The 24,976-nt window shown below is 35.9% G+C and overlaps 1 protein-coding gene across 2 annotated transcripts in view; it reads right to left on the bottom strand.

Moving 5' to 3' along the window:
* Nucleotides 1-2,516: 2,516 nt before the first annotated feature.
* Nucleotides 2,517-24,976, bottom strand: part of SLAIN2 (SLAIN motif family member 2) — a 38,661-nt gene continuing 16,201 nt past the window's right edge. Inside the window, exons 3-9 of one of the 2 annotated variants that reach the window (XM_062575527.1) lie at nucleotides 21,740-21,904; nucleotides 20,284-20,445; nucleotides 18,270-18,629; nucleotides 16,704-16,841; nucleotides 11,420-11,497; nucleotides 6,566-6,884; nucleotides 2,517-5,201 (exon numbers count right to left, since the gene is read on the bottom strand). In XM_062575527.1, the coding sequence (XP_062431511.1) occupies nucleotides 5,135-5,201; nucleotides 6,566-6,884; nucleotides 11,420-11,497; nucleotides 16,704-16,841; nucleotides 18,270-18,629; nucleotides 20,284-20,445; nucleotides 21,740-21,904 (1,289 nt within the window). In that variant the 3' untranslated portion in view covers nucleotides 2,517-5,134. The remainder of the gene's footprint in view (nucleotides 5,202-6,565; nucleotides 6,885-11,419; nucleotides 11,498-16,703; nucleotides 16,842-18,269; nucleotides 18,630-20,283; nucleotides 20,446-21,739; nucleotides 21,905-24,976) is intronic. The other variant, XM_062575528.1, reaches the window with a different exon arrangement.

Genomic DNA, 24,976 nt, shown 5'->3' with positions numbered 1-24,976 from the left:
AGGAGCGAAGTCAGTTTTTCAGTCTCGTGTGAGCTGAAACTCTGCATCCAGAATCTCACTCCTCCCAGCACATTCTGTTCAAAGAACTTTTAAAGCTAATTGTATTTCTAAAACTTTTATTTATTTATTTATTTATTTTGGTAATTCGCTGTTTTTAACAGGTATACATGACACACTGAGTGGAAAAATCACTTTGCTGGTAGGTATTCATTTTAGCTACCTCCTCCTTTAATCCTGCCAAAGACCTGTAACTGAGTTTAATCCATACTACTACATTTTGTGTTCTCTGCTGAGTGGGCACAAAAGAGGGCAGTGATAGACTGTACAAGTGTGTAACATACCAGTCCTGAAAATACCATTACGAACCAATTCCATGGAAAATGAATCCAAAGGAGCCTTTGCTCCTTTCAAGTCTTCACCCAGAACTGTAGTAACTAGGGAATTAATAAAAGACTCTTAGGCAGAGGAGAAAGCATCTTTGTTACTGTGAAGTTCTGTGGTAAAATGAGGATCCATACTGGAGAGACCCTGAACATCAGTGTCCTCCTCTTCCTGAAACAAGACTGCACATGCACTACCTGTAGGTGTCAGTCTTGTACTAAAAAATGGCAAATACCCAAGTCAGGCAGCTTAAGGGTTTTGTGCGTGTGTGTGTGCGTGCGCACGTGTCTATGTTTTAATCAGAGAAACTCACTTTGCAGTTGTTTTACTTAAAATGTAAAAAAAATTATTCAAGTTTACCGGTCTTTTTTTTTCCCAAGCAAAAGAGGCAGAACTAAAGATACATTATTGTATTTAACAAGCTTTCCACAATGTTTTTCTTTCATTCTCAAATATTTGAATTAAAATATTAGTTTAAATTTATCACAACTGGGTGCTCTTCAGCCACTCAAAAGCTTCAGCAGCATACGCAGCTTTACTTTGTCAGCATAAGCAGCCTTCTGCCTCCTTACCATTACATGTTTATCATTTATTTTTCTTCACCATTGCAAACAGTCTCATAGGCTGCAATTGGTAATGCACTATCAAATAATTCATGACCTAGCACTTCTATACCCAAACCTAAGGATTTGTCATATTTTCTCTCAAAATAAGGGAACTGCAGAAATAATCTTTGCTATCTCAAGTCCTGGCATATCATGATGCTAACTATAAATAATAGTTTTACATAGAAGAGTGTGTTACAGAAATCTGCTATAAGAGTATCAGGAAAGGGCACTGTCTTGCCTGTGATTCTGACACTGCTCTTTATTTTCAGGGAGTGGGGAGAAGGGAAGAAAACTGTTTGATTGCTAAACTAAAATAAAAATCATGAGGGAAGAGGGAGTGGATCAGATTTTAGAAGATGTGAAGCCGGCTCTATATGAATAGGACAGCTAGACAGGGTGAAACATTTCTATCTGTGGACTTAATTACTAAATACCCTAAAATAAACAAATAATATATAATATAAATAGTAATAGGATAAATAATTAACAGTGAACCTCAGTGGTTACATTTTATTAAATACATTTAACAGTAACACATCAAATAGAAGTAAACTTAATTATATTAATGCCAACATGATAAAAAGATGGTATTCACATTAGAGAAAGACGCTTACCATATCTTGTCACATCTCAGCTATTGTTACAAAATTGTTATGTAGCATCTCCACTATAATGACCTGCATTAAAAAAAAAGAAAAAAAACTGCAAGGAGTTTGTTAATTATTTCACTCATCTTACTCAAAGCGTTCTAGATTTCAGAACGGTGAAGTTTGATTATTTGCAACCTACTACAGTGGTCAAGTAGATAAGCAATAAAACTAGCTTTAGTATAAAGGCAGTAATTTGATGATTCGATCAATGTGTGGCAGCACATGCAGACTGTTGCATATATTGCTCTGCAGCAAAATGCAGATTACAGAAAATTCCCAAGTTCAAAACAAACTTCTTGTATGTATGTAAGTCAAAACAGGCAACAGAAAGGAATGTAGCACTAAAAGCATAAAATATTGCTTGGAAGAAGGCACAAGTACAAAGCAATGGCTAAGAAGAGTTGTTGGCCACACACTGCTCCTAAAAAATATTCAAGGCTTCTTGTTATCCATCAAAAGATATAGGCATTCATATTTGAAATAGATAAAACTTACACTGAATAGTTTAGGGAAGGCTTACTAGCTACAGTCTTACGTTGCTCAATTATTCGTGTAAGAATGAATTCCAGAATTTTCAAAATGAAAACATTCTTTCAATGGTCTGAAGTGAGAAGAATTCTGTAAAACTGAAAGGCAGACGGTGTACCAGAGTTTTGACCCAAATACAGTGTTAGACTCAATTTATGAATAACAGGGTCAGTATTGATCTTGCTAACTATTGGAACATTGTAATTGCAGGTACATAAATATGTGTAAGAACTAAGGTCTAGGATTTGGCAGTTTGACACAGTTCTTAAAAACAAAACAAAAAAAGTCTTCTAAAATTCTAAAGGCTTTTTAAAAACAGTTTGTTAGAAAAATAATGACCCAGGAAGTGTTTTATGGTAAGAATATTTTATATATATATTTTACACTTTTAACACTTACAAAAACATTCAAACACAAAAAATTAAATAACTTTGGAAGCAGAACAAGTCTTTCTGCCTACATACATACAACAATTCCGAGCTGTTGGCACAAAAAGTAATCCACATTCATAAAACCCTTACTACTATATCAAACATAAGTTAAGTAAATCATAGGCACTAGTTTATCAAATCCATATTTCCACACTTCTGCAGTATATCTCTAAACACGGAGCCCCACGATTTCCTGATATCAATAAACTGGTAATGCACAAAGGCTTCCTAGTAAACAGACAGTTTCTCTTTTCAGGAAGTTGTTATCTATGTTTCAGGGGGAGTGGAATAGCAGAGAAAAGAACGCTTACAGAAGTTAAGCTCAACTTATCCAAATGATGAATTACTTAAGGGAACACAATAATTTGATGCAGCCATGGTAAAACCCCAATATCTTCCTCTAAACTGACTTTCAAGATTTAAAAGTTAATTGTTTAAAAGAATCCACCAATTAAAATTTTCCTATTTTCAATGAAGACTGCAGCATTGCTTTGTAAAATGCTGAAATGTTTAAATTTGGACTTTAATAGGAATAGGTACATTTGATCTAGTTCTTTCTTCTGCATAGTAGGTACATGAGATATTTACTAATTAATATCCATCATCTGTGCCAGAAAATGGCACACGGCTAGATCAGTGGTATATACTGGTCTAATGGTGGAAGGTGGGATCTTTACCCCTGCTGAAAGCAGTATACTTGATACTTACAGAATACTTGATACCCTGACTTGAAAGTCTCAGCACAGATCTTAGTCTGGAGTGTGAAGTCATTGGTCAATCCAAAGTTTGCCTACAGCTGCTTGAGTAATTAGAGCTGCAAATTAGTCTCCTCTCCTTCCCATCTGGCTTCTTCCAACTCAAGTAGTATTGCATGGCTTTTCATCCAGGAATATGTCAATGCTGACCTAAAATTCAAGTGCTAGAATTTCAGGATTAGTTATCCTCTCTGTGGTGGGAATCAAAGTACACCAGCAGTTTACAACTCTGATACTAATGGGGTTGAAGGCCACCTACCATCTAATCCAACTTTTAGTGTTTGTCAGTCATTGCACAAAAGATATCATTCACGTTCTGTTATTTCATCAACTGTACATCCGAAATGCTAAAAAAGCTTCAAACAAAATCCCTTCCATTTCATCTTCCCACCCAATACAATGTTTTAAACATTTGCATGACATCTTCCAAAACAGAAAGCAATGGTTCAAATGCTAAATATATGATTGAGTTCTTCTGACCAAGATGTGAGTGCTAGAGTAAGTCAGAGCCACCAGAGGAATTTAATAGTTTGTAAACAGATGTAGCAGGTTTCATAGTCTGTTACCAGTAATGTCAGATACACATATGTAAGGCAAAGTACATATTTAAACACACTTACATGGGCAATAACTTCTGTAAAAATATTTACAATTTAAAATAAACCAATTTAAGAAATGGATGAAAGTAAAAAAATAGGATACAGTAAACTCCCTCATACCATGGAACATCACCTAAATGAATATCATTTGGCATCAAGAGTACAACTCATTTACCTTGGAATTTGTATGTTACAAGTGCATAGTTGTGTTTCCTTCTCATTAACTATCAGCATTTACAGTTGTGTTCCAGGCTGTAAGCATAGTGGTATGGTATAAGAACAAATTAATAGTACTACTTGCTCTTTCCTTTTTAGGAAACCTGCTATAAAAAAGTTTTCCCCAAATAGCAAGCCATGTGTTAAAAATGTAGCTACAATAGCAAAGGCCATCTTTCCTGAGCAAGGAATTTTAGGTTTAGAAAGATTGTACAACTGATACCAAGCCCTTTTGGCAATCAAACTTACAAGAGCATGTAAAACTGATATATCAAATCAACATAGGAAAGATGCAATCTATACTATTGCATTTGTGTGTATCTGCTACATTCAAACCTTTACCACTTTAAAAAAAAAAGTTATGACTACTATTTACTGTTCTGCTTAATCCTTCAGAGTAACATCTGATTCTTTCTGAAGGATGTACGTACCACTTTCCCCAACAAGAATTTTATACAATTGTTAAAGTCAATGTTTCACTAGCACTGTAGCAGTCTGAAATCAAAGTATTAACTCTGATTAATATAGTCTTGTTTCAGTTGTACATATTCACCAATCTCTCTGCTGAATTAAAACAGACTGAAGTTTTGGACAAAGTAAGTTGGCTGTTATACTTGCTGCTTTTCAAGATGGACATTTCTTTGGCATTTGTTAGGTTTTTACCCAGCCATTGGCCACTGTCATAAATGCTCAAATTGATACACTTCTAGCAAGCAAGGAAAAAAAACCCAACAGAACTGATAGCAATTTCGTAAATGCGATGTAAAAGCGATTGTATGATCACCAAACATCTGATGTTAGATGTCATTAAAGTGCTGCTTTATAATCTCTGCCAGTTTGTGCTAATTAGAGACAGAGAGGTCTGGGATTTTTACAAATCCCAAAAGTCACATCTGAACAGTCTGTATAATCAAGCTGTCTTTTAGCCTGGTGAGGAAGTATCCATGAGCACTGAAACTTTGCAGTTCAGTAGCAGCCATCTTTCCAACTCTCATCTTTCATGCTGCCATAGGTTTTGGGAGCAGGTAATGATCTAAAACAAAATGAGATTTATTTCAGTTTCATACTTAAATGCTCAAGTCTCCATGCACAATACCTAAGAACCTAAGAATTTTATAAATCATTGAAATACACACTTATTTGCCTTTCTGCAGTAAATTTTAACATAAACAAAGTATTTTCAGTTAAAGGCTTAATATACTGTATGTTGATAATTAACTTCAGCATCAAACATCATCATAAATGAACAGAAAACTTTTTACTATTGTACTTTATGAGAATGCAAGTTTAATCTGCTGATGTTGAGAAACAGGCCATTTTTTCAGTGGTGCAGAAACAGGAAAATCCTTGTTTAAATTATCATATTTTACTTATGTCAAACTTTTTAAAAAGTTTGCAGATACTGCATTATTAAATTGTGTATGTAAACTTTCCCCCCAAATAGCTTAGTAAGTGAAACTTTTTACTGTAAGATTTGTTGTGATTAGGACTACACTTCACTAGTATTACAGATTTCCTGTCAAAAACAATTGCTTTACTAACTTTCAGATTCATACACAATGCAGGACAGTCATTTGTTATTCTTCTTCCCAACCCTCGTTACAGAACAAAACTCCTCCACTTTGTTATTTATGCCTGTTTTGTCCATCCTGTGATACTGGAGACCTTCATTTAAGGTGATGCTTAGATGCTTACTGTTCCTCACAGATGATTGCTTCCTTGGGTCAGCTGGCTTTCACGTGACACCTTCAGTGAAAATCTACATGAGCAATGCCTCCAATGGCATTAGGAACACACACTCTAAATTTAAGCATTGCTTTCTTCCGATTCTCCTGAAGATAAACTGTCCACGCAGCCTTTCCATTTAATACTTAAGTCTCTTGTGCTTGTTCTCCAAAACACTCTGACATTAAGCAACTTCCACATCTGGATCCTAGCACAGAGATTCTGTTTGAGTTGAAAATTCTGTTTTGTCCTATAACTTAACTGTCTTGATTTTTATGTTAAGTTTAACAAATGCTATGAAGGCCTCCTCTGTCCTTAATATCTCTTCCTCCTTAAAATTTCTAGCTGCACAAGGAGAGAAACTGTTCTACTGTACTGCCAGTGCTTGACCTCTGGATTACAAACGGCACTTAAATACTTCCAACTTCAATACATATTACTCAGTGATATAAGTGAATTTTCACTTGCCAGGTACATTTCAGTAACCTTTTAACTCTAAGTTATGTTCCAAATCTATTTTGGAAACATGAGTAAGTATTTCAGATGGAGGACTCCACTTCCATTGTTTCCAAAGACACTGAGGTCAAAGAACAAACTACAGGAAGAAGCAGTACAGTGTACAAAATTCATTATGAAAAGTTCAAATTAAGGTAGTCTTAGACATATACTCACCTGCGAACAGGCTGTGCAAGTTTGCTGCGAGGCACTGGGATGCCCCCAGTAGAAGGGGCACTGGGTCTGGGCAAACCACTCCTCATCCCTGCTGTCCCTGCTGGTCTGGTAAGAGTAGTACTGTTAATACTGGTGGCAGGGCTCGGCAAGCCTGAACTCTGGGCTGCAAGAGGCCCTGGTGAAGAACTACTGTGTGTCAGCTGTGTGGCTTCTGGAGAAGCAACAGAACCAGGTCCATGGTTACTAAATGCTTTCACTGGTTGTCGGAGAGCTAGGGGAGATGGTGCTGCGGGTGAGCGGAATTTACTCGGAGAAGGTACTGGAAAATAAAATATAGAAGTTACTTTCAAATTGAAAATACAGTATAAGTGATAACTCAAAAACCGGAAGTGACTTTACATGAAAATTCAAACAATATGGAATGTATAATGGAATACAGCCAATCAAGCAGCAATGAGAAACAGGAATTCAGATGTCCTCTTTGTCATGTGTTTTGATATCACAACTCTAACACTCCATCTGCCTACTCTGAATATTTATGTGGATTTACAAGTAATAATAGCAAGACTAACTATTATATAAGTCCAATAAGACAAAAAAAAAATAGAGGTGAACACATTTTGAGGAGAAATTTAGCTGCTTAAGACATGTGAATCGAATTTCCATTCCTGAAAAGAACATATCCAAGAATACTGGATTCTAGTGTGCCATATTCTTTAAATAGAGTCAAAGTGCATATTAGTCTTCAATGATGAAACTGTCAGAGAGCAGCACATCTTAATGTTTCTTTTATGCTTTTCTTTTTAACCAAAATAATTGAATTAAGATTCACCTAATGACATGATCAAATTCAGGAATTATTGTAGCGGTTAAGATACTAGGCTATACAGCTATGACTCTCAAACCAGACAACCATGACAATTTACAGCTTTCCTTCTTCTTACAAACATTATCTGAATTATCAGTATCACTAATGTCTGATTTAAATACTTCATATCAGAGTTGGTATGTAAAATGCAGGCCTTCAACAAGCCCTTTCTGGGAAAGCCTATATGCTAGTAAAAATCCATTTACAAATTTAGCCTTCCTATACAGCCCATTGTGCAAACCCTTAATACAAGGTGTACATACAAATGTACTCCATTAACAACTTTTTTTGTACAGCATATTTATTCTTCTCAATGCTATTAGTGTAACTGCAAGAGATCTTATTATATACCTAGAAATTTACTTCTGATTTTTATTAGAGAGCCAGCAATAAACAATGGAACTGATGTTCATAGCAAGATAGTGACAAAAAGAACATCAGCTCTTACAGTAACACCAAAGCTTAAACACATTTCTTCATGAGTATCAGAAATCTTTTCAAAATATGCGTAATGTATCACTAAACAGAATACTTAAACTAATCCATCTTCCTAATACTTAAATAGAATGTCACCAGCTTTTCAAACTGATTAGGGTAGGATTCAGTAGTAGCAGACACTGGACAATCGATTCAATCAGGAAAATATATAAGATCAGATTTACATTTACTGAACTTGCATACAGAGGTTGTAGCAAAAGAGATGGTCTTTCACAAAACTTTTACTATCATTTTAAAAGCTAGAGCCACTAATAATGAAGAGTAGTAATGACAGGAAAATGAGATTACAAATGTGGTATAGGGAAAGTGGCAGTTTTCAGGTTGTGTTTTGAAGTCATTCCTGATAGGTGACATTTAGGAAGTTTAGTATGTGCTTTATTACACATGTAAATCGCAAGGGATTTAATGCCTTTTTGGATCATCCCAGAGGGCCCTTCCACAGAAAGCAGCAACACCAAACACAGCATGAGGCCATTCCTCAGAAGAGCTGACAAAACAGGTGATAGAGATGTCAACAATACATGACAGTTAGTAAGTACTGAGGAGAATAAATAAAAATCCTTAAAATAAAAAGCTTGGGGTCAAGCCAGAGGATGGATTAAGGAAAACATTAATAGCAGAATGACTAGACAAAAACAGCAGTGAAGTCCTACTAGGCTTAAGAATGATGAGACGTTGTTAAAATGTGACATTGCCTGCAACATTGCTGTAAGCATATCTGAAGAATTTCCAAGTGATTCTACAGTTTAAGCACCGGGAGCTTTTATTACTCTACTTTTCATTATTACACCTGCTGGGAAACTCATATAACATCATATGAGCAATTGAGCTGCAGTTCAGTAATAGTATACAAAAACCGAAGACATTTTAGCTTTGGGCCTGCTTAAGGGCTTAGTACGCTCTTAGAGGCGCCACAGGAAAAAAGTTTTATGTACAGAACATAATCGATGAAAAGTTACAACTGAAGAAATTTTGTCACTTTCTAGTGAAAGTAAGTATCTGGTAAATTAAGCCTCTCCCCTCTCCAGTTTTCTCTTGGCCATATTTTGCCATACTTCCAACTGGAACTATCAGTTCATAAACTGTTTCCTGTCAACACAACATTGCAGGCATTTCCGAGAGCTGCATTCACTCTTTGACATAAAAGAATGAATTGTCTTCTCATGTGCTGTGATCGCCAAAGCAGTCCACATGATGCAATCACTGGCAAACTGCCTCATAATTCTGTTCTACACAAAGAATTCTGTCTTAAAGCAGTTTTGGATATTTAATAAAACTCAGTTTGGTCTATTTAACATATAAAACAGGATCACAAGGAATGAGGTACTGCCTTAGTCAAAGTCTATCCAATATTCTATCCCAACATGCAGTACTGAGCTGATATGTTTAATAAAAAACATGCAATGATTGTGGTAACAACATTACACAACTCCCATCTCCTTAGAAACTAGACAACTAAACCCAGATATAATTAATGTTTCTGTCAACAGTAAGAATGTATGGCACTGTGCAGCGATGACATTTAGATTTCCCACCCTCTAAGACTCCCATCCTTGACCATAGGCAGGGTGATTACCACCTGACCAAGCAGGAAGCTTTGAGGCTGCATATGGCTGGATCGCATCCCAAAGCCAACCGCTGCATACTGCCTCGACCACTTTTCCAAAACCAGGACTGACTCTGATACAGTTTTTGTATCATACCCATCATTATGAGATGATTAAGACCGATAGGAAAGAACAGATGAGATCAGGCAATGGGGGACAGTAAGCTGCTCTAATATCTGACTGATGCCACACTGCTATATAAGCCTCAACAAATCTGTTGCAGTGAGGTAGAAGAGTTTGTTATTTGAACGTATTTTGAACTGTTTTACAGAAGATGATAAAAAGCATCAAAGTCTTTGCGTGAAGGTGTTAAACTATGTAATGAACAACATTTTAAGGAACTAAAACCAATTTTGTTCAGTCATTTACCCTTTTGAAACAAAAGGGTTTTTTTATTCTCTGTAATGCTTCTACCATAAGAATCTCAGATCAGAAATAAGAAAATCAAGATGCCAAGGAATATAAAATAGCAAACAACTGAAACAGACATGCTGAGTTCTTCTTGTTCTCCATGACCAGTGACAGCAACTAGAAACAGGAATGTCTAACTGACAGTGCAATGCACTCAGTTTATAATTCTCGAGGCTTTAATAAAATTTTACAAATAAACTCAAAGACAAGCTAATTTCTGTTCAGGTTTCAATAGCTCTGGACTAGACCATCGAGCTCTTAAGTTTTCTAGACATCCAGATGAAGGCAAAGGCATCTAGAAAGACAGCACAGAAAGCTTTGTGCAGGAATAGAGATGGCAGTCTTATCCAAAGAGAGCACTTTTATTCCATTGGCTAAGAAATTTTTGAAAACTGTTGCAGACTTCTGCTTAGCCCTGTGAATCTGTTTCAAAGTCATTACATTTTGTAATTTAAAAGGAAGACAGGATAGTAAAACCTCCTACATGGAACAAAGTTGGCTAAAGTTGGCATTGTTAAACCAGTGACAGAAACATACACATTTTCTGATCTACTTTCAGCATCTGCATGAAGGATTTCTGTAATCCTTTAGCTAGTATATATATGTAGTTTATAAACCAGTCACAAGTCAAACGATCATAAAAATGAGATCTTCAACATTTTAGTAGACAACAGGACTAACTATATGTAAAACCAAAACCATGAACTTGCTTTTTCTTGGTAGTGGAACAGAGGTCACCTATCATGTATGAGGCTGCCAGAACTTAATTAAAAATCAGTTAAAATTTGCTTAATTGGATTACAGACTCTATTTAATTTTCTTCTCAAAGGAAATGAACTTCAGCCATTATTAATATTCCATTATCTGGAATATTCTATACAATAGTTTCCAATTCCTTGACAAAAATATAAATCTAAATTATGCCGTATCTTAGGAATAATCTTCCAGTTCTGAGAGGAAAAGAGAAAACACAAGCATGTATGCGTATGTGTAAAACTCAAGCTGATATTTTAGGTTAATCTTTTCAGGGATAAGCTCTTGTTTCTAGCACAGAGTAAAGGATATTTTCACTTGCCTGAGTATTTTTCCAAATTGGAAGAACAACAATTTTGGTTTGGGGTTTTACAAACTGTAGGTTACAATCAAAAATATTCCTATCCAAATATAGCCTTACTAAATATGGCTTCAGAAATCTGCTCTTCTAATCCAAGCTTCTTGATTCGTATTAGAAGTCACCAGTCCTTGGGTATTATGTCAATATCAGGTTTAATGTTTTCTTTTTTTTCAAATGATGCTGGGCTGTGTTTTAATATTTAGACAAAAAGTTATCTACTTTGATACATCAAGGTCCACTCAGTTAATCTCTACATGCAACAGTGCCTTTATTAATCTAGAATATGCATGATTTAACACAGGTGAACAATTATTTGAGATTTGCTGGAGCTTGATAAGAGGTCGTAAGTTAATTACCTCCTTTTGTAGATGGAGTTTGAAGAAACTGTTTGGTTTTGAAGGCAGCACGAGGCAAATTTTTCTGCCTTTGCAGAGCTGTTGAAAGACAAGAAGTGTTATATTTGTCTAAAAAGATAAGAAAGCTAAAATTCGCTGGGAATTTCAGAATTGCATCCGCTTGTGAAAGCATCAAGAAACAGTGTGAGTAAAACGCATAACAGTTTTCAAAGCTGTTATGACTCGAGAAGTGGGGTTTTTTTTTTAATGGTACTTGCTCTTAATGACAAAGAGTTACAAAAGGAGCGTGTCAGAGATTTTGCAGTGCAAAATGCGCAGATTCTGTAAGAGTGAAGAAGCTTCTTGCAGGGCAAAAAACCCAGAAAGGCAAAAAAAAAAAAAAAAAAAAAAAAATTAATATATCAAAGGGAGAACAAGCCACCCAGCAAACATGCTACAGCAATATGAGTGAAAGATTAGATAAAAAGATGAAAACTAAGCTCTCAGATTTGACCTAGTAAGACTAAACTTTTCATTTTAAAGCAAAATTTTTCAAAATATTATTCTAACACTGTACAAAAGCACAAATCTTAGTCTAAACATGATCACTATACAAAAACAAGTTACATTTTTCAGTTATGCAAACTTAAGCAATTTTAAAAGGTGTCTCTGCTTCTCCCAAAAAGTATACAAAAGAACTCAAAGTTAAAATGGGAAGACACAAACCCCAATATTATCAGCTCCCAGCATGGATGGTATGCCCAAAACTGACTTTTTAATTTGTTCTTGTGCCCTGTCTTTTGTAGCAATGTTCATTGACAGATACTGCCTTGAAATGACTCGACTGCCTACAGATTTCCAAGAGAGAAGCCAGTATTCCAAGAGCTGCGGAAACTTGGCAAAGAGAAAATTATCTATGGCCAGAAGGAATGCATTGATTCAGCATATTTTCACTGCAGCGTATTTAAGGTAGGAGGAAAAGAAGCTGTTGATGAAATAAAGCTTTGCCTTCACAAAGGCTTGTTAAAATGCCTTGTATGAATAAACACTTCTGCTCACCTCAGTGTGTAGCATTTATACCAGCAGAAAACTGATAGCACTAGTAAGGCTTATTTCCCTGGTGAGGGGGGAAGAAAGAGGAGGGACAGCTGTGTGTAAAGATCTTCCCCTGAGTATGGAAGCTCAGTAAACTTAACACAATTTGGTGATTATCATGATGAAGAAGGTAGGAGAAAGAGCAACTAGAAAAATATTAGTTCTATTAATCCTATTTTCTAAACTTGATATACTGCCACTAGTACTCCCGTACTTCAGTCAGTTCAAATTTCACAATAATTTGTGAACTGCAAACAAATTGCATCATGTTTTACCTTCATCCTGAAAACATGTCTAGGCCTATTAATTTTAACCTTAATAGTTAACTAAAAACTATTTTCAGTAAGTAGCAAAAAAGAAATAAAGCATTTATAAACATGATACAATGTTGCCTATGGCCTATTAAGAGCAAAAATTATTCTAGATTGTGATGGCAAAAAAAGCATGAGGCAATATGCAGTTCTTACTCAACTTCTGACATGTGGTTTTGCTATAAACTTCTTTCTAAGTCATACTCATAAACAGTTGATTAAACACAGTTAACTGTTTAAAAATGAGCACAATTCCCAAATCAGTTCTCTTAAAGGAATTTAGTGAAGTAGACCACTGGCCAGAGTGTTTCTGCCCACAAGTATTCCATAATACCATTTTTTACTGAATCAGTGTTTTTGTTTTACCACATAAAATCAAGAACAGCTTCTTCTTTCATGTTTATGATCATGAATTTAGTCTGCTCTAATTTCATTCAGTTAGATTTAAATATGCTACCGTATATGGCACTAAGTTTCTTCCCCCATCATTATTTACATTATTTGCAAGTTAGAAGTGGGATGATGTGGAAACGATTTAAAATATATGTATCAAATTCCTGCCTTCTCAATGGAGATTCCAGGAAAGTTCTTGATAGCTACATAATTATGTTAACTATATCACTGAAAAGAACTTTGGACAGTGCAATTAGAATAACGTCAAGAAAACATGCAGTTTATGAGATGAGCGTGGAGTGCAACATTACCACAGTATTTGCTACTCTAGAACTGCATCATATATTATTATGTTACCTGTCACAAATGGGGCATGCTTAAAGTACAATACTGAATAAATATGTTTATTTCAGAACAACCAAACTCGAATCCTCACTTTCCTCAAACATACCTTTCCTTCTATTACATCCCAAGCAGTTGTCTCTTGGCAAACAGACTACAGTTACTTTACTGATAGTTTGAGCGGTCCACAGCTTACCTTTTTGACCAGGAACTATATTTAACTCTGCTTTAGGATTTCATATCCTTGTGCTAACAGTGCTAGATAAGTAAAAAAGTATTACACACTTAATCCACTGCAAAGCACATAGTGCCTAAGTGGAAATCACATTAGAGTTTCTACAGCTTTGCACAGTCTGTGTGGCATAGGACCTACAGAGAACAGAGTCTTCCCACAGATGAAATATTTGAAAGTTTAGAACAAAGATACCGATTCCTTGGAGAATACAAGTCAAGTATTACTGTATCTTCCGATCCTTTAAGGTGAAATACTTAATAGCTTTTTACATAAAATTCTGCTCTGCCTAACAGCATGGAGAACCAGAGATACAGGAAAAGTTTAATTGTTACAAATAATACATAAGTCACTCATTTTTAAAAATGATATTCTATTATAAATCATCAATAGTTGCTTATAGTAAATATTTCAGTGGTGGACTGTGTAGCAAATGAAATAACTTTTAAAGAGAATTTGGATTCTTAAACCAAATTACAGCTTAAAACTCAAAACACCAAATGTCTTCTCATTTTACAGTTGTACTTCTAAATATATAATAGTTTAAATATTTTCCCTGTTCGCTTTAAGCAAACATGTACAATTTGCCTATGTAAGCATAAGAGGAGTTGCCTGTTCAGAAACTTACTGGATTCCTAACTCATTTTGAATGTCAGCACCCATAGCAAGTTCAGTATCGCAGCCACAGCAAATGCGCAAGTAAATTATGAACAGCAGATCTTTGACAAGGAGAAAAGTAGTGACTTTGGGTGGCAAGCCAGCATCCTTGCAAAGGTAAGCTCATGCAAAACTAGCAGGTATATGGGGGAAGCTTTGAATCCCAGAAGTCATTGCAAAGGAAAACAAAAAATTGCCGCAGTTTAACAGTGCTTTGTGCAAGGTGACAAAATATAAAACCAATGAAACAAAAAGCATACAATACAAAAGACAAAATTCTAGAAACTTTTATACAATATACAGTTTTTCAGATTTTTTTTTTAATCCAGACTAAGCAAAGATACTTACTCATTGACTTCATACACAAACCGTTTTACGATTGTCAATAGCAACATCTGTAAGAGCAGGGAAACTGTAAAAGCTAGAAATCTGGGCTTTATTAATGATACTTAACTTACATTCAAATGTAAGTTGTTCTACAGTAGTTCACATTTGGGGAAAAATTCCCATAAAAGGCAAGCAAATTTACCTACTAATTTTCATGATTTTTCATCCGCTAATTTAAAAATCTATATATGCATACACGAGTCACACTGCATTGGCTCCATCAGTGAACTAACTCACTAAACATTGAGTATTTGGACTTCTGCTGCCTGATCTTACCATGAAATTTCACTACGAATATACTGCTATAGTTGGAAATAGCATTCTGGCCAAGTAAAATGCACTATGTGCTCTTTCCTACCAATTCACTCAATTTAAAAACCCCAAATAAAATCTCAATGGATTTTTAGAAAATAATTTTTGTGTCATTGTCTTTCACATCAGTTTATTCTTCTCATCACAGAAATAACTAGTTGGAGAACTGCTATTTAACTGCTATAAATGTGTTAGAGTTTGATAAGCCTAACAGGTGACAGCCCTGCATTAGAACTACACATGTGCACTTAAAATTATAAATCCCAACTTCTGAGCATCCGTGAATAGTGGAAGAAGGGGGCAAGGCAAAAGGATGCTTGGGTAACCCATATGAACGATCACACGGTCACACTAGTTTTCTTGGCTACAGCATCACACACTGGGGTCTGATGGTCCATATGGTCTTTATATCCAGTCTGAGGCACTACAAACATAGAAATCTTACACTTTTTGCAATGGCGTGTATTCTTCATTCTGCTTTTAACTGTATTTTTTGCTGTATTTTTAACTGTATTTTTTGGTTATATTAACACACTGTTTTAAAGGACTAGTTAGCAATGACAACCAGGTATGCCAGTATGTCTTTACTGATCAATGGGTAAAAAATTACTTTCATTCACAAATATTATTTTATATTTACTGTTAAGTATTTAGAATATTGATGAACTTTTGCCATAGAACATTTCTAGTTCAAGATTCTACATATAATAATATTCATGATGTGTTCTTTCCTTAAAAATGTCAAGCTTATGATTAAATCTGAAGCTTTTTTGAAAACAAAATGGTCAGGCAACATTTAAACATCGTGAATTGTCAATACTGGTATATAAAAAGAAGCACAGAATATTTGAGCTTCATTTGCTTTTGCTTTTTTTTTTTTTTTTTTTTTTCCCTAATAAGGTCAGGTAGCTGTTTTTAAAAGACTTGTAAGATTAAAAACATTCTGATATTAGCAGCTCACTGCTGGACAAACTAGCAGCCACTAACCCAACACTGGGATAATTTGTTTCATGGGACTCAGTTTCACACAAACATTTACTGAGAGATACTGACACTTGAAAAAGAAAGTATGTATTTGAATACACAACTTCCAGGTGACAAAACAACGGAAGAGAAGAAACAGCAAACAAGAGTTAGACTTGCATGAATGATTTCAGATCAGCTTTCTCTACTTAAAAAGAAAATCCTCTAAATAAGAATTATAAAGTTTTTTATAGTCTGACAATAGATTTCATCAGTAAAAGGCATCATGCCTTCTGCAAACCAGAGAAAATAAGAAAATAAATGGCTTCTGAAATGTCCAACTCTAGTGTATTTATACTCTGGATAGTGCTTTTACATATGCTTTTAGGAAACTACTCCTTTTGAAAGGCAACAGACATACTTCAATATATTCAATACTTGATTTCTCTACCAAACAAGAAGCTGTTTTTCAGATAAATACAGATAAATTAAAAATCAAGATTAGCATCTCCAGTGGCATAGTGTTGTTCTTTCTGCCATAAAACTGGAACAGCTCAGTAACATCACTTAATTCTGAAACGTACACTGAGTGTCACTAAAGGAAGGTACTTACTGGCTGAGGCTTGAGGTTGAATGCGAGGTATTCCTCCATTTGGCACTTGGAAGTTTGAGTCACTTCTGCTGTTTTTCACAGACTCAGCTTGGATGTTAGATGTCCTGGATAGGTTTGGAAGACTACGCCTTAATTTTTCTGTATGAAACAATACAGAGATATCACAACATGTAATTTGTGCAGCTGTTAGTGTATCAGCCCTTTGAGTATCTCCAAGTAACATCCAGCTGTGCAAAAACCACTGCAAGAGAATTCCTTGAAGCATTTCAGAAACACATGATCACACACTGCCTTTTGATCCCTCTGGAATGTGGGATACCAGCTTTGAGTTCCTTGCCTCTCCTAGGATATTTTTGGTGTAGCTCATCTAGTATGCGTTAAGACTTTCATGAACCCTAGAATGGGAAAGGAATTTCAGCTAAACCACAATATAATTCATTAACTTTTGAGTTGCATGTTTTCCTATATATGTAGAATTCCCACAAACTATTGTTACTGGATGACTTATGCTAGTCCTTACAAATATATTCTTGATTAGCTAAAGTTGCAGGATCAGCTTCCCAAAAAGCTTTAGTCTAGCACACTGGTTCCCCTGACTTTTTCTTAGTCAGTGAAATTCTGTAAGTAGCATAGACTTCTTCACTGTCATAGTGGAAAAAAAGTCCAACAGAAAACAAACAGTTAAAAAAATACATTTCCACATCATTTCTACTGCAGACACTTCATATTCAGCTCACCTGAAAACATAAAAAAAAAAAATAAGGTGAAGGTGAATTAATAAAATCTAAATATGCATTATTTCTAAATTTAATATATTTTATGATGCAATATTGTATTTGCCAGATAACAATTACATTTCTTAAAATGGCAATATGCATGTGAAATTTCAGCCCAGTTAAAGAGCTTATGCTGGCTTACTACCAGGTCAAAGTACATTCAAGAAGCAAAATCATATCAGAATTACGTCATCTTGTTCCATGACTGTATAGTATAAGCTTCCTACATTTTTTTTTTCTTTGTGCAGCAGTGTGCATAGCTTGTTACATCTAAAATGTCCAACCGAGGCATGACTTAAGTACTAATATTTTTAAGGCTCAGCGAGTTCATGGTGCTACATTGTCATTAGAAAGCATTCAGCTATCTCAGACTCTGCAATCACAGTCCTGTGTAAATTGCTACAACATGCTATTCTTACCTGACCACAGTTTTCTCCCGCATATTATGCTGTGATCTGTATGGCCTGACCCTACTGGTGAATGATCGTTTTGCTTATCCTCTTGCACTGCTTTATTCTCATACATTTGCCTATCACAGATAGATTCAGTCACCCAAAATGACAGGATAACATCTAAAATAAAATAGATGCCTACTGACCCATCTGACTGTAAGGATTCCACAGCAAAACTTACACGATGCTCGGTCTGCTTCTTCCTTAACAACTCACAGATTAAATCTTGATGGTACGCAAGAAAATCATTTTAGCCCTGCACACTGAACATAGTTCTCTACTGAAACTACTCAGCTACTTTACAACTTGCATAATTAATTTGAGACAGAGCTTTTTACCTTCACTTTTGACATTGCTAGTCTGTAAATCTGTAGGATGGCCTTGAAGTGAAAGACGAGGTTGCTGTAAACGGCTAATCATAGGTTGGGGAGATACTCTACTGTACTCTATACTTCGAGCAGGTGATCGGGAACGAGGTGAATTCCTTGGAGATTGTTTTGGTGAAGGCCAGGGAGAGCTGCGAGGTGATGGTGAGAACCTATTAACAGCAGGGTGCACTGTGTGATGTGTGCCATCTTCTTCATCTTCTAAACTCTGTGCATCAAGTTCCTGATCGCTGAATGTGCCTCGTCTTGTAGAATTGCAAGATGAACCTGAACTACGTCGAGAAGCAGTTGCTGCATACTCTTGCCGGAGGCCTGGCAACGAGAACATTGTTTACCTGCTTACAGCATACAAACAGCTCGAAGCAGAAACAGCGCACACAAATACCTACCCCAGTTCTTGAACTCACACTTGGCTCATCCTAATTCCTTTTATTTGAGATATTAAATTAATTCCAGATTAGTATCTGGTATCCAAGATACTAATTAGTATTCAGGAAAGTTATCTACTGGCTGATGATCTCTGACAGTAAGCAAGCTTGTTCCTTTTCCTTTTATAGCAATCACCAGTATAGTTGTGTTGTTTACTTGGCCCTCCCTTCTCTGACCCCCAAAACTCACAGCACAGGCCACATCTTGGATTTGGTATCATACAATGTCCTGTAACAACTACTTTAGTAAATGTAGCAAAGAAGCTACATGATTAGCTACCCCTAGAGAAACTAGGGTTCAACTATATAACTTGAAGTACAACTCTTTGCAGCCTTGGAGGGGCCAAAAGATAGACAAAGACTCAGCTAAACCTAAATCAAAAGAGATTTCTATAGCAGCACTTTTCACATCTGTTCTTTGCCCTATTGACTTCACATTTTGGTGATTTAAGTCCTGGTTTAAGCATTGACATCAACAAGCCTGAACTACATAGGGAAGCACCCATATCCTGAGAAGTCCACTGACAATAGTCCAGTCTAACCACCATCCTTTCAGCATACAGTATATGCTGTAAGTTTACACTCTCTTCAGCATTTCTTTTGTCTCTTGTTCTTACAGAACACTTCTACAGAGCAATTTCCTCTCCTTAGCCTGGAGATAAAAATCCTTAGCCAGCCTTCTCAGAAGAATTAACTTTGTACATCCATATTACAATCTGCACCTCTTTCCCATTCTTGCTACTTAGTCACTCTCCAAAGCCTATGTCTCAAAGTGAGAAAGTGTTTCTCCACCTAAAGCCTATATTCCCCCAAAACGCAGTTAGTTTAAACATCTCCAGTAGTTCACAACCACAATTAATAACTACAACAGCTCTTCTACCATTCTTCCCCCTGTTACTGCTCAGAAGTGCAACAGAATGCCATATCAGTACAAGACTTTTGCCAACAGATGCACCGTAAGTGCTTTGGCATTCACCCTTTCTTGTTCTCAACACGTCCACTAAGATAGCAATAGACTAGTTATATTACTAAATTACATTCCAAAGATAAAGGGCATTATAAAACATGGCTTTTCTTCATCCTTCAAGCCTATGCCCTTCCTTCTCCAATTTTACCAATTCAATCCTCCTTCCCTAGCCTCCACCAGCAATCTCCAGGAGAGCTCTGCAAGTCTCCCAAGTAATACCTGACTTCTTACCTCTGCTCAGACTCCTTAATTCATCATTCCTTCTCCTTTGATAAAAGGATTCTTCTGTTCTTTCTTCTGGTGCTTAGTTCTCAAACCTAGCAATATTCAGGTATCAGTCTCATTCCAAACAACTTCCCCATTTACTTCTTCTCAAGCCTTTGCTTTATTGCCATTGCAAGACTGATTTGCTCATACACTGGAAGAACATACAGGTGCTCATTATATCCTTTTGGGATAGTAGAAGGTTATCTAAGGATGCAATCCATCACACTTGGATAGACAAATGATACTGCAGTTATAAGAAAAGATCAATTACTCTGCTTGATTTGATTTAATGCAGAATACTTACTTTCTTCCTGCATTCGTGCTAAAATCTGCACATCTGTAACATCATTTAGCTTGTAATTTGATCCAATAGAGTCTTCATCCATTTCTGAAGCGCTTAACTCACTGTCCAGAGAGGACTGTGGACTCAGTGGAGGGTTTCTATCTGCTGAACTTTTAAGATGACCTAAAGAAGAAAATGAAGTAACAGAGTAATGCTAGACACTGAGGCTGACACTGATTGCAAACTTAGGCTGAAAATATCACTTATAGCAAACAGAGCTTAGTCATTATATTCTAAAAATGAGTAACATCGTAAAATCACTGTTACAACGGCAGAAGAAATTAATGACATATAATCTGGTTCACATGTACCAGATTTCAACTGCTATGAATTTTGCACAGCTCTTACAGAAAGAGCAACTGCATACCTGTTCTGCTTGTGTTTTCATTCTCTTCTCTGCATGTTGTAAAAGTTAAGTTTGAATACCTGTATAACTTTCTTATACAATAGGAATTCGCTGATTTGTTGCATACTGATTCATTTTCAAATGTTTTTTTATGTAGTTTATCTGAAAATGCTACTTCTTGTTATACATACACACCTTCGCTAAACTACAACTCTTTCCTGTTCGCTGCCTTCCTGTCAACACTCTGTTACTAGCTATGTTCCATCATTCTATACTGCAGTCAGGTAGAGGATTGCAGCATATAATGCAGAGCAGAGCTACCTAGATTAAAACAGATTTGGGTAATGACTCCAGGGAATATACGGCAATGCAGGCTTCTCTTTACAACTCCACAGTGAACTACAGACAACTGTACAGTCAATGAAACACTCTTTTACCTTCCCTGCAAACTAATCTGAGTCAAAGGAAATATTATAAGCCAACCTCCTGACTTCACTGTAGAGATACTTTCCTGATTCAAAGAAAGAGTCAAAGGTCCAAAATAAAGGCAGAAAACACTGCCAGAAGTTACTGTTTCTATGGATGACTGCAAAGCCTCAGGGAATGCCTTTAACTGAAATATATGCTTCTTCTTTGGATTACATTGTTCACATCACAGAGCTACTGAAGGATGCATTGACACTGTCTACACCAAATTTTTCAGAGAATACAAGAATAAGTAATACCACATATGTACTATGCAACTTATATTCCAGTCAATTAGACAGCTAATTCTGGAAGCTAATTACATATGTTCGGAACTCCACATTACTAATGCAAGGAGTTTTGGTCTAACAGCTAATATGCATTGTTATCCTTAGAGACATGGAGATCCAGAGAATATCTTCTTAATGCATTGCATTGCAAGTCGTTTGTCAAAAGGTCTTTCCTAAAAAGCTTAAATATCACATGACATAAATTTCACACAAAAAACAAGCAGGTTTCGGTGTCTTTCTTACTATAGTTCCATGCCAATAGAATCTACCTGAGCAAAGTATTTTTGAAAGTAAGGGGAGGGGAGGACGCACTTACCTGAGGTACCAGAAGGTATGAGTTGTTTCACTAAAGCAGGTTTCACTGGTGTTGAGGAGGGAGAGTTGAAACCACTGCTGTAGGGGCTACTAGTATTTGGGCTGTAGGAGCTTGCATAACTGACCGCGCTGAAAGGATTACTGTACAAACTCTGTCTCTTGAGAACTGTACAAACAGAAGGAGAGTAGCAAATTATACTAAAGGAATCGGTGAATATGGTACTATACAATATTTTCAGTGTGATTTAATTACTAGACAAGTCAAGTAGAACATTTTAGTTGCCATGGAGTTTTCCAGTTTAGTCTCTTAGACATAATCCTACTGTGAAAGGCGTGGGAGAAGACAAGACAATGACAATTATTTTCCCAGTAAAAATCATCTAAAATTACTAGGCCTGAGTTCTGTTCTTCCACACAAGATGTTCAATCTATGCATTGGAAAGGAGGAGGGAAGCAACTCAAGAGACAGCAGCTAAACTACCACAGCATACGATCTGTATGCAATTACATACATACTGGAGCATACAATGAAGTGTAATGCACTACAAAAGATCAGCCACCCTGTATTTTGCCATAAAATCCTCCAGTTATCCCTGTATATACCAACATGAGTGTGTATAAGAAGCCCAGATATCTTGTTTCCAGGCTGAATTAACTTTTGATGCAATCCTGCATATTAACCTATCTTGGAAAAAGACAGAAGTTATAAAATAACAGCAAGTGCCCAATGGAAAAAAAGGTCCTTAACTTTTAAAATACTGACAGAAAAAGAATGTTCTTTGCTACTACTTAGAAACCACTGCATTATCCTAGCCAGCCAGATAAAAATCTGATGTGATTTCCAGATACAAAATTAAATAATAAAATGATACCTTTGAGTCAGTTACCTCTGATTTTTGCCATTTCAAATTCTTTAAAACTCAAACAACCTTGTTCTCATTCCTCTTACATTTCATCCTAGCTCTTGTCCAAGAACTCTAGTTAATCCCTGAGACAGTATTAACATATACAGATAAAACTAAATAAGTCAATACTTGAAGAATATCTCCTGCATTGGCCTCTTTCAGGGTGACAGAACAGTAAGATACATATACTGTAGTTATATGGAATCTAACTATATGGGAATGTAGTTCATGTCTAGTTTTCTAGAATTCAGAAACTTGCCTAGATCACACAATATTTCAGTAGTGACCCAAAGATTGGCACCACAAAACTAGCAATGCCATCTATCCACCTGTGAAATTCTCTAAAGCATGGGCTAAAAGGAGAAAACAGTTAAGCTTGGCAAAAGCTTCTTTTGATATTTCTGGATACCATGAACCTGCTTGGCACAATAAAGCAGAAAACATAACCACAATTAAGGGACACCCTAATACCATTACTATGGTATTAGCTGCCATGAGAACTATGGCTCTTAACTCTCAAACTTAAAAACTTAAGTACTGTTCAAATCTACTACTTAAAAAAGCCTCTCCAAAAGTAAGCCTATGAAGAAAACCACATGGTGATCATTCCTTTCCAGTATTCCTCATTTTTGTAAATGAGAAAACTAAAGAAAGGAAGCACAAGATAATATCAGTTTTTCAGGAAGTATTTTTCAAGTGCACCAGGATTATACAAATTACTATGTTGCCAGATCGGTTAGAAAAAAAGTCAGATCTGTCTTTATCAGATTAGGCTAAAGTGTCACTGCTTCAAACATAAAGGTCTATACTTACACTACTTGCCAGAGCTGATTAATATTTTGTTAATTTTTATTGACAACTTAACACTTCAGCCAAATGAAATTCTTAAAGGTATGCCAAAAAGTTGGCTATCTTGGCATACAATTCATTTACTCAGAATTTCATACTTGTATTTTCTGTATTTCTCATCTAGTCAAGTAAGCATTAAGAATCTTTGTTATTAAAATACATTACTTTATGGCTTCCTCAAACTGACTGTAGGATTATTCCCTTCTGTATACCTCCTGGTTTAATGCTTTGTGGTTTCTCTGTCAACGTGCTTCAATCCAATATGCAATACAAGGTCCAGAACTGGATAATTTTTTCTGCTATTTATCTTGCATGTTTCAATTTCCAGTGCTAAAGTAATTGTAAATCAGTGGTGCTACTGACAAACACTTTCAGCATGATACCTCAATTCACCTAGTTGCCAGGTTATGATATATGATTCAAATAGCTACTTAAATGGCTAGCCTATTTCATTTTACTCATAAATTTACCTTTTATTTTAATACATTTGAAAAATGGAACTTTGGTGCAGCAAGGGAGAATCAAAGGAAATTGTCAGTTTTGATAAAATCAGCTTCTTCAATGCTGGAAATATTTTATGCCAAACTGATAAATGAATTATATTTTAAAAGAAATCTATGTTGCAAAATATTAAACTGAAAGATAGAGATTAAAACTTTATGATAATCAGTTTAAATCAACTTGCAGCTTATCTAGATGTTAGAAACTAAACTCCCTTTAAGGCATGACAGTTTTGACAGTACACATGAATATACTGTAAACTGATTAGCATAGGCCTAGCAAAAACTGCGCAACAGTAAACCTAAGCAGGTTCTAGACAAAAAAAATGCAGAAAAAATACACTTTTTAAAAGAATAGTGCCACACTTCTGATACTAGAAAAAGGGCTGCAATTGGTACTGTAACAATTAGGCTAGGGATAGCAGTAGACTTGAACATGAAGTTGAACTCTATTGTACCAGACAGCTTGGTACTGAGTTGTTTACTAAAAATCCTTTCATTCAGTGTAAGGTTTTTTTTCTTTCTTTCTTTTCTTTCTTTTTTTTGAAGGGGGGAATGTTATAAGCAGCCAAAGGAGACCACAGTTGCACAAAATGCTGCCTTCAGCACCAAAGCCTGCTGCAGCTCCTTCTCCCACCCCACTTTGCTCTTGATCACAACCTCCTTAGTTGTCCAATACAAGCACCTGAGGGACTGCACTATTATCTAGGCTATTAGAGTAATTTTAAATTAAAAACATATAGAAAATTTTGTCTAAATTTTTCAGTTATCAAAAACCATTGTGCTAGCTCAACTGAATAGATGCCAGATTGCAGCACACAGGCAGAAGCCGTAGAAAAGTTGACTTTGCTGCTAAGGAGCAGCAGATTCTTTAAACTACACCTCCTAAAGAGATCCTCTCCAGATGCTTAATTAAAACAATTTAGCGTTAACTGATTTGAGTGCATGAAGAGACATTTACAAATAGAGGATGGAAAGTTTATA

The sequence above is a fragment of the Rhea pennata genome, chromosome 4 (assembly GCF_028389875.1).
Source record: "Rhea pennata isolate bPtePen1 chromosome 4, bPtePen1.pri, whole genome shotgun sequence".
NCBI lineage: Eukaryota > Metazoa > Chordata > Aves > Rheiformes > Rheidae > Rhea > Rhea pennata.
Note: the sequence above shows the minus strand (reverse complement) of the source record. Positions and strands in the feature narration are given on the sequence as shown.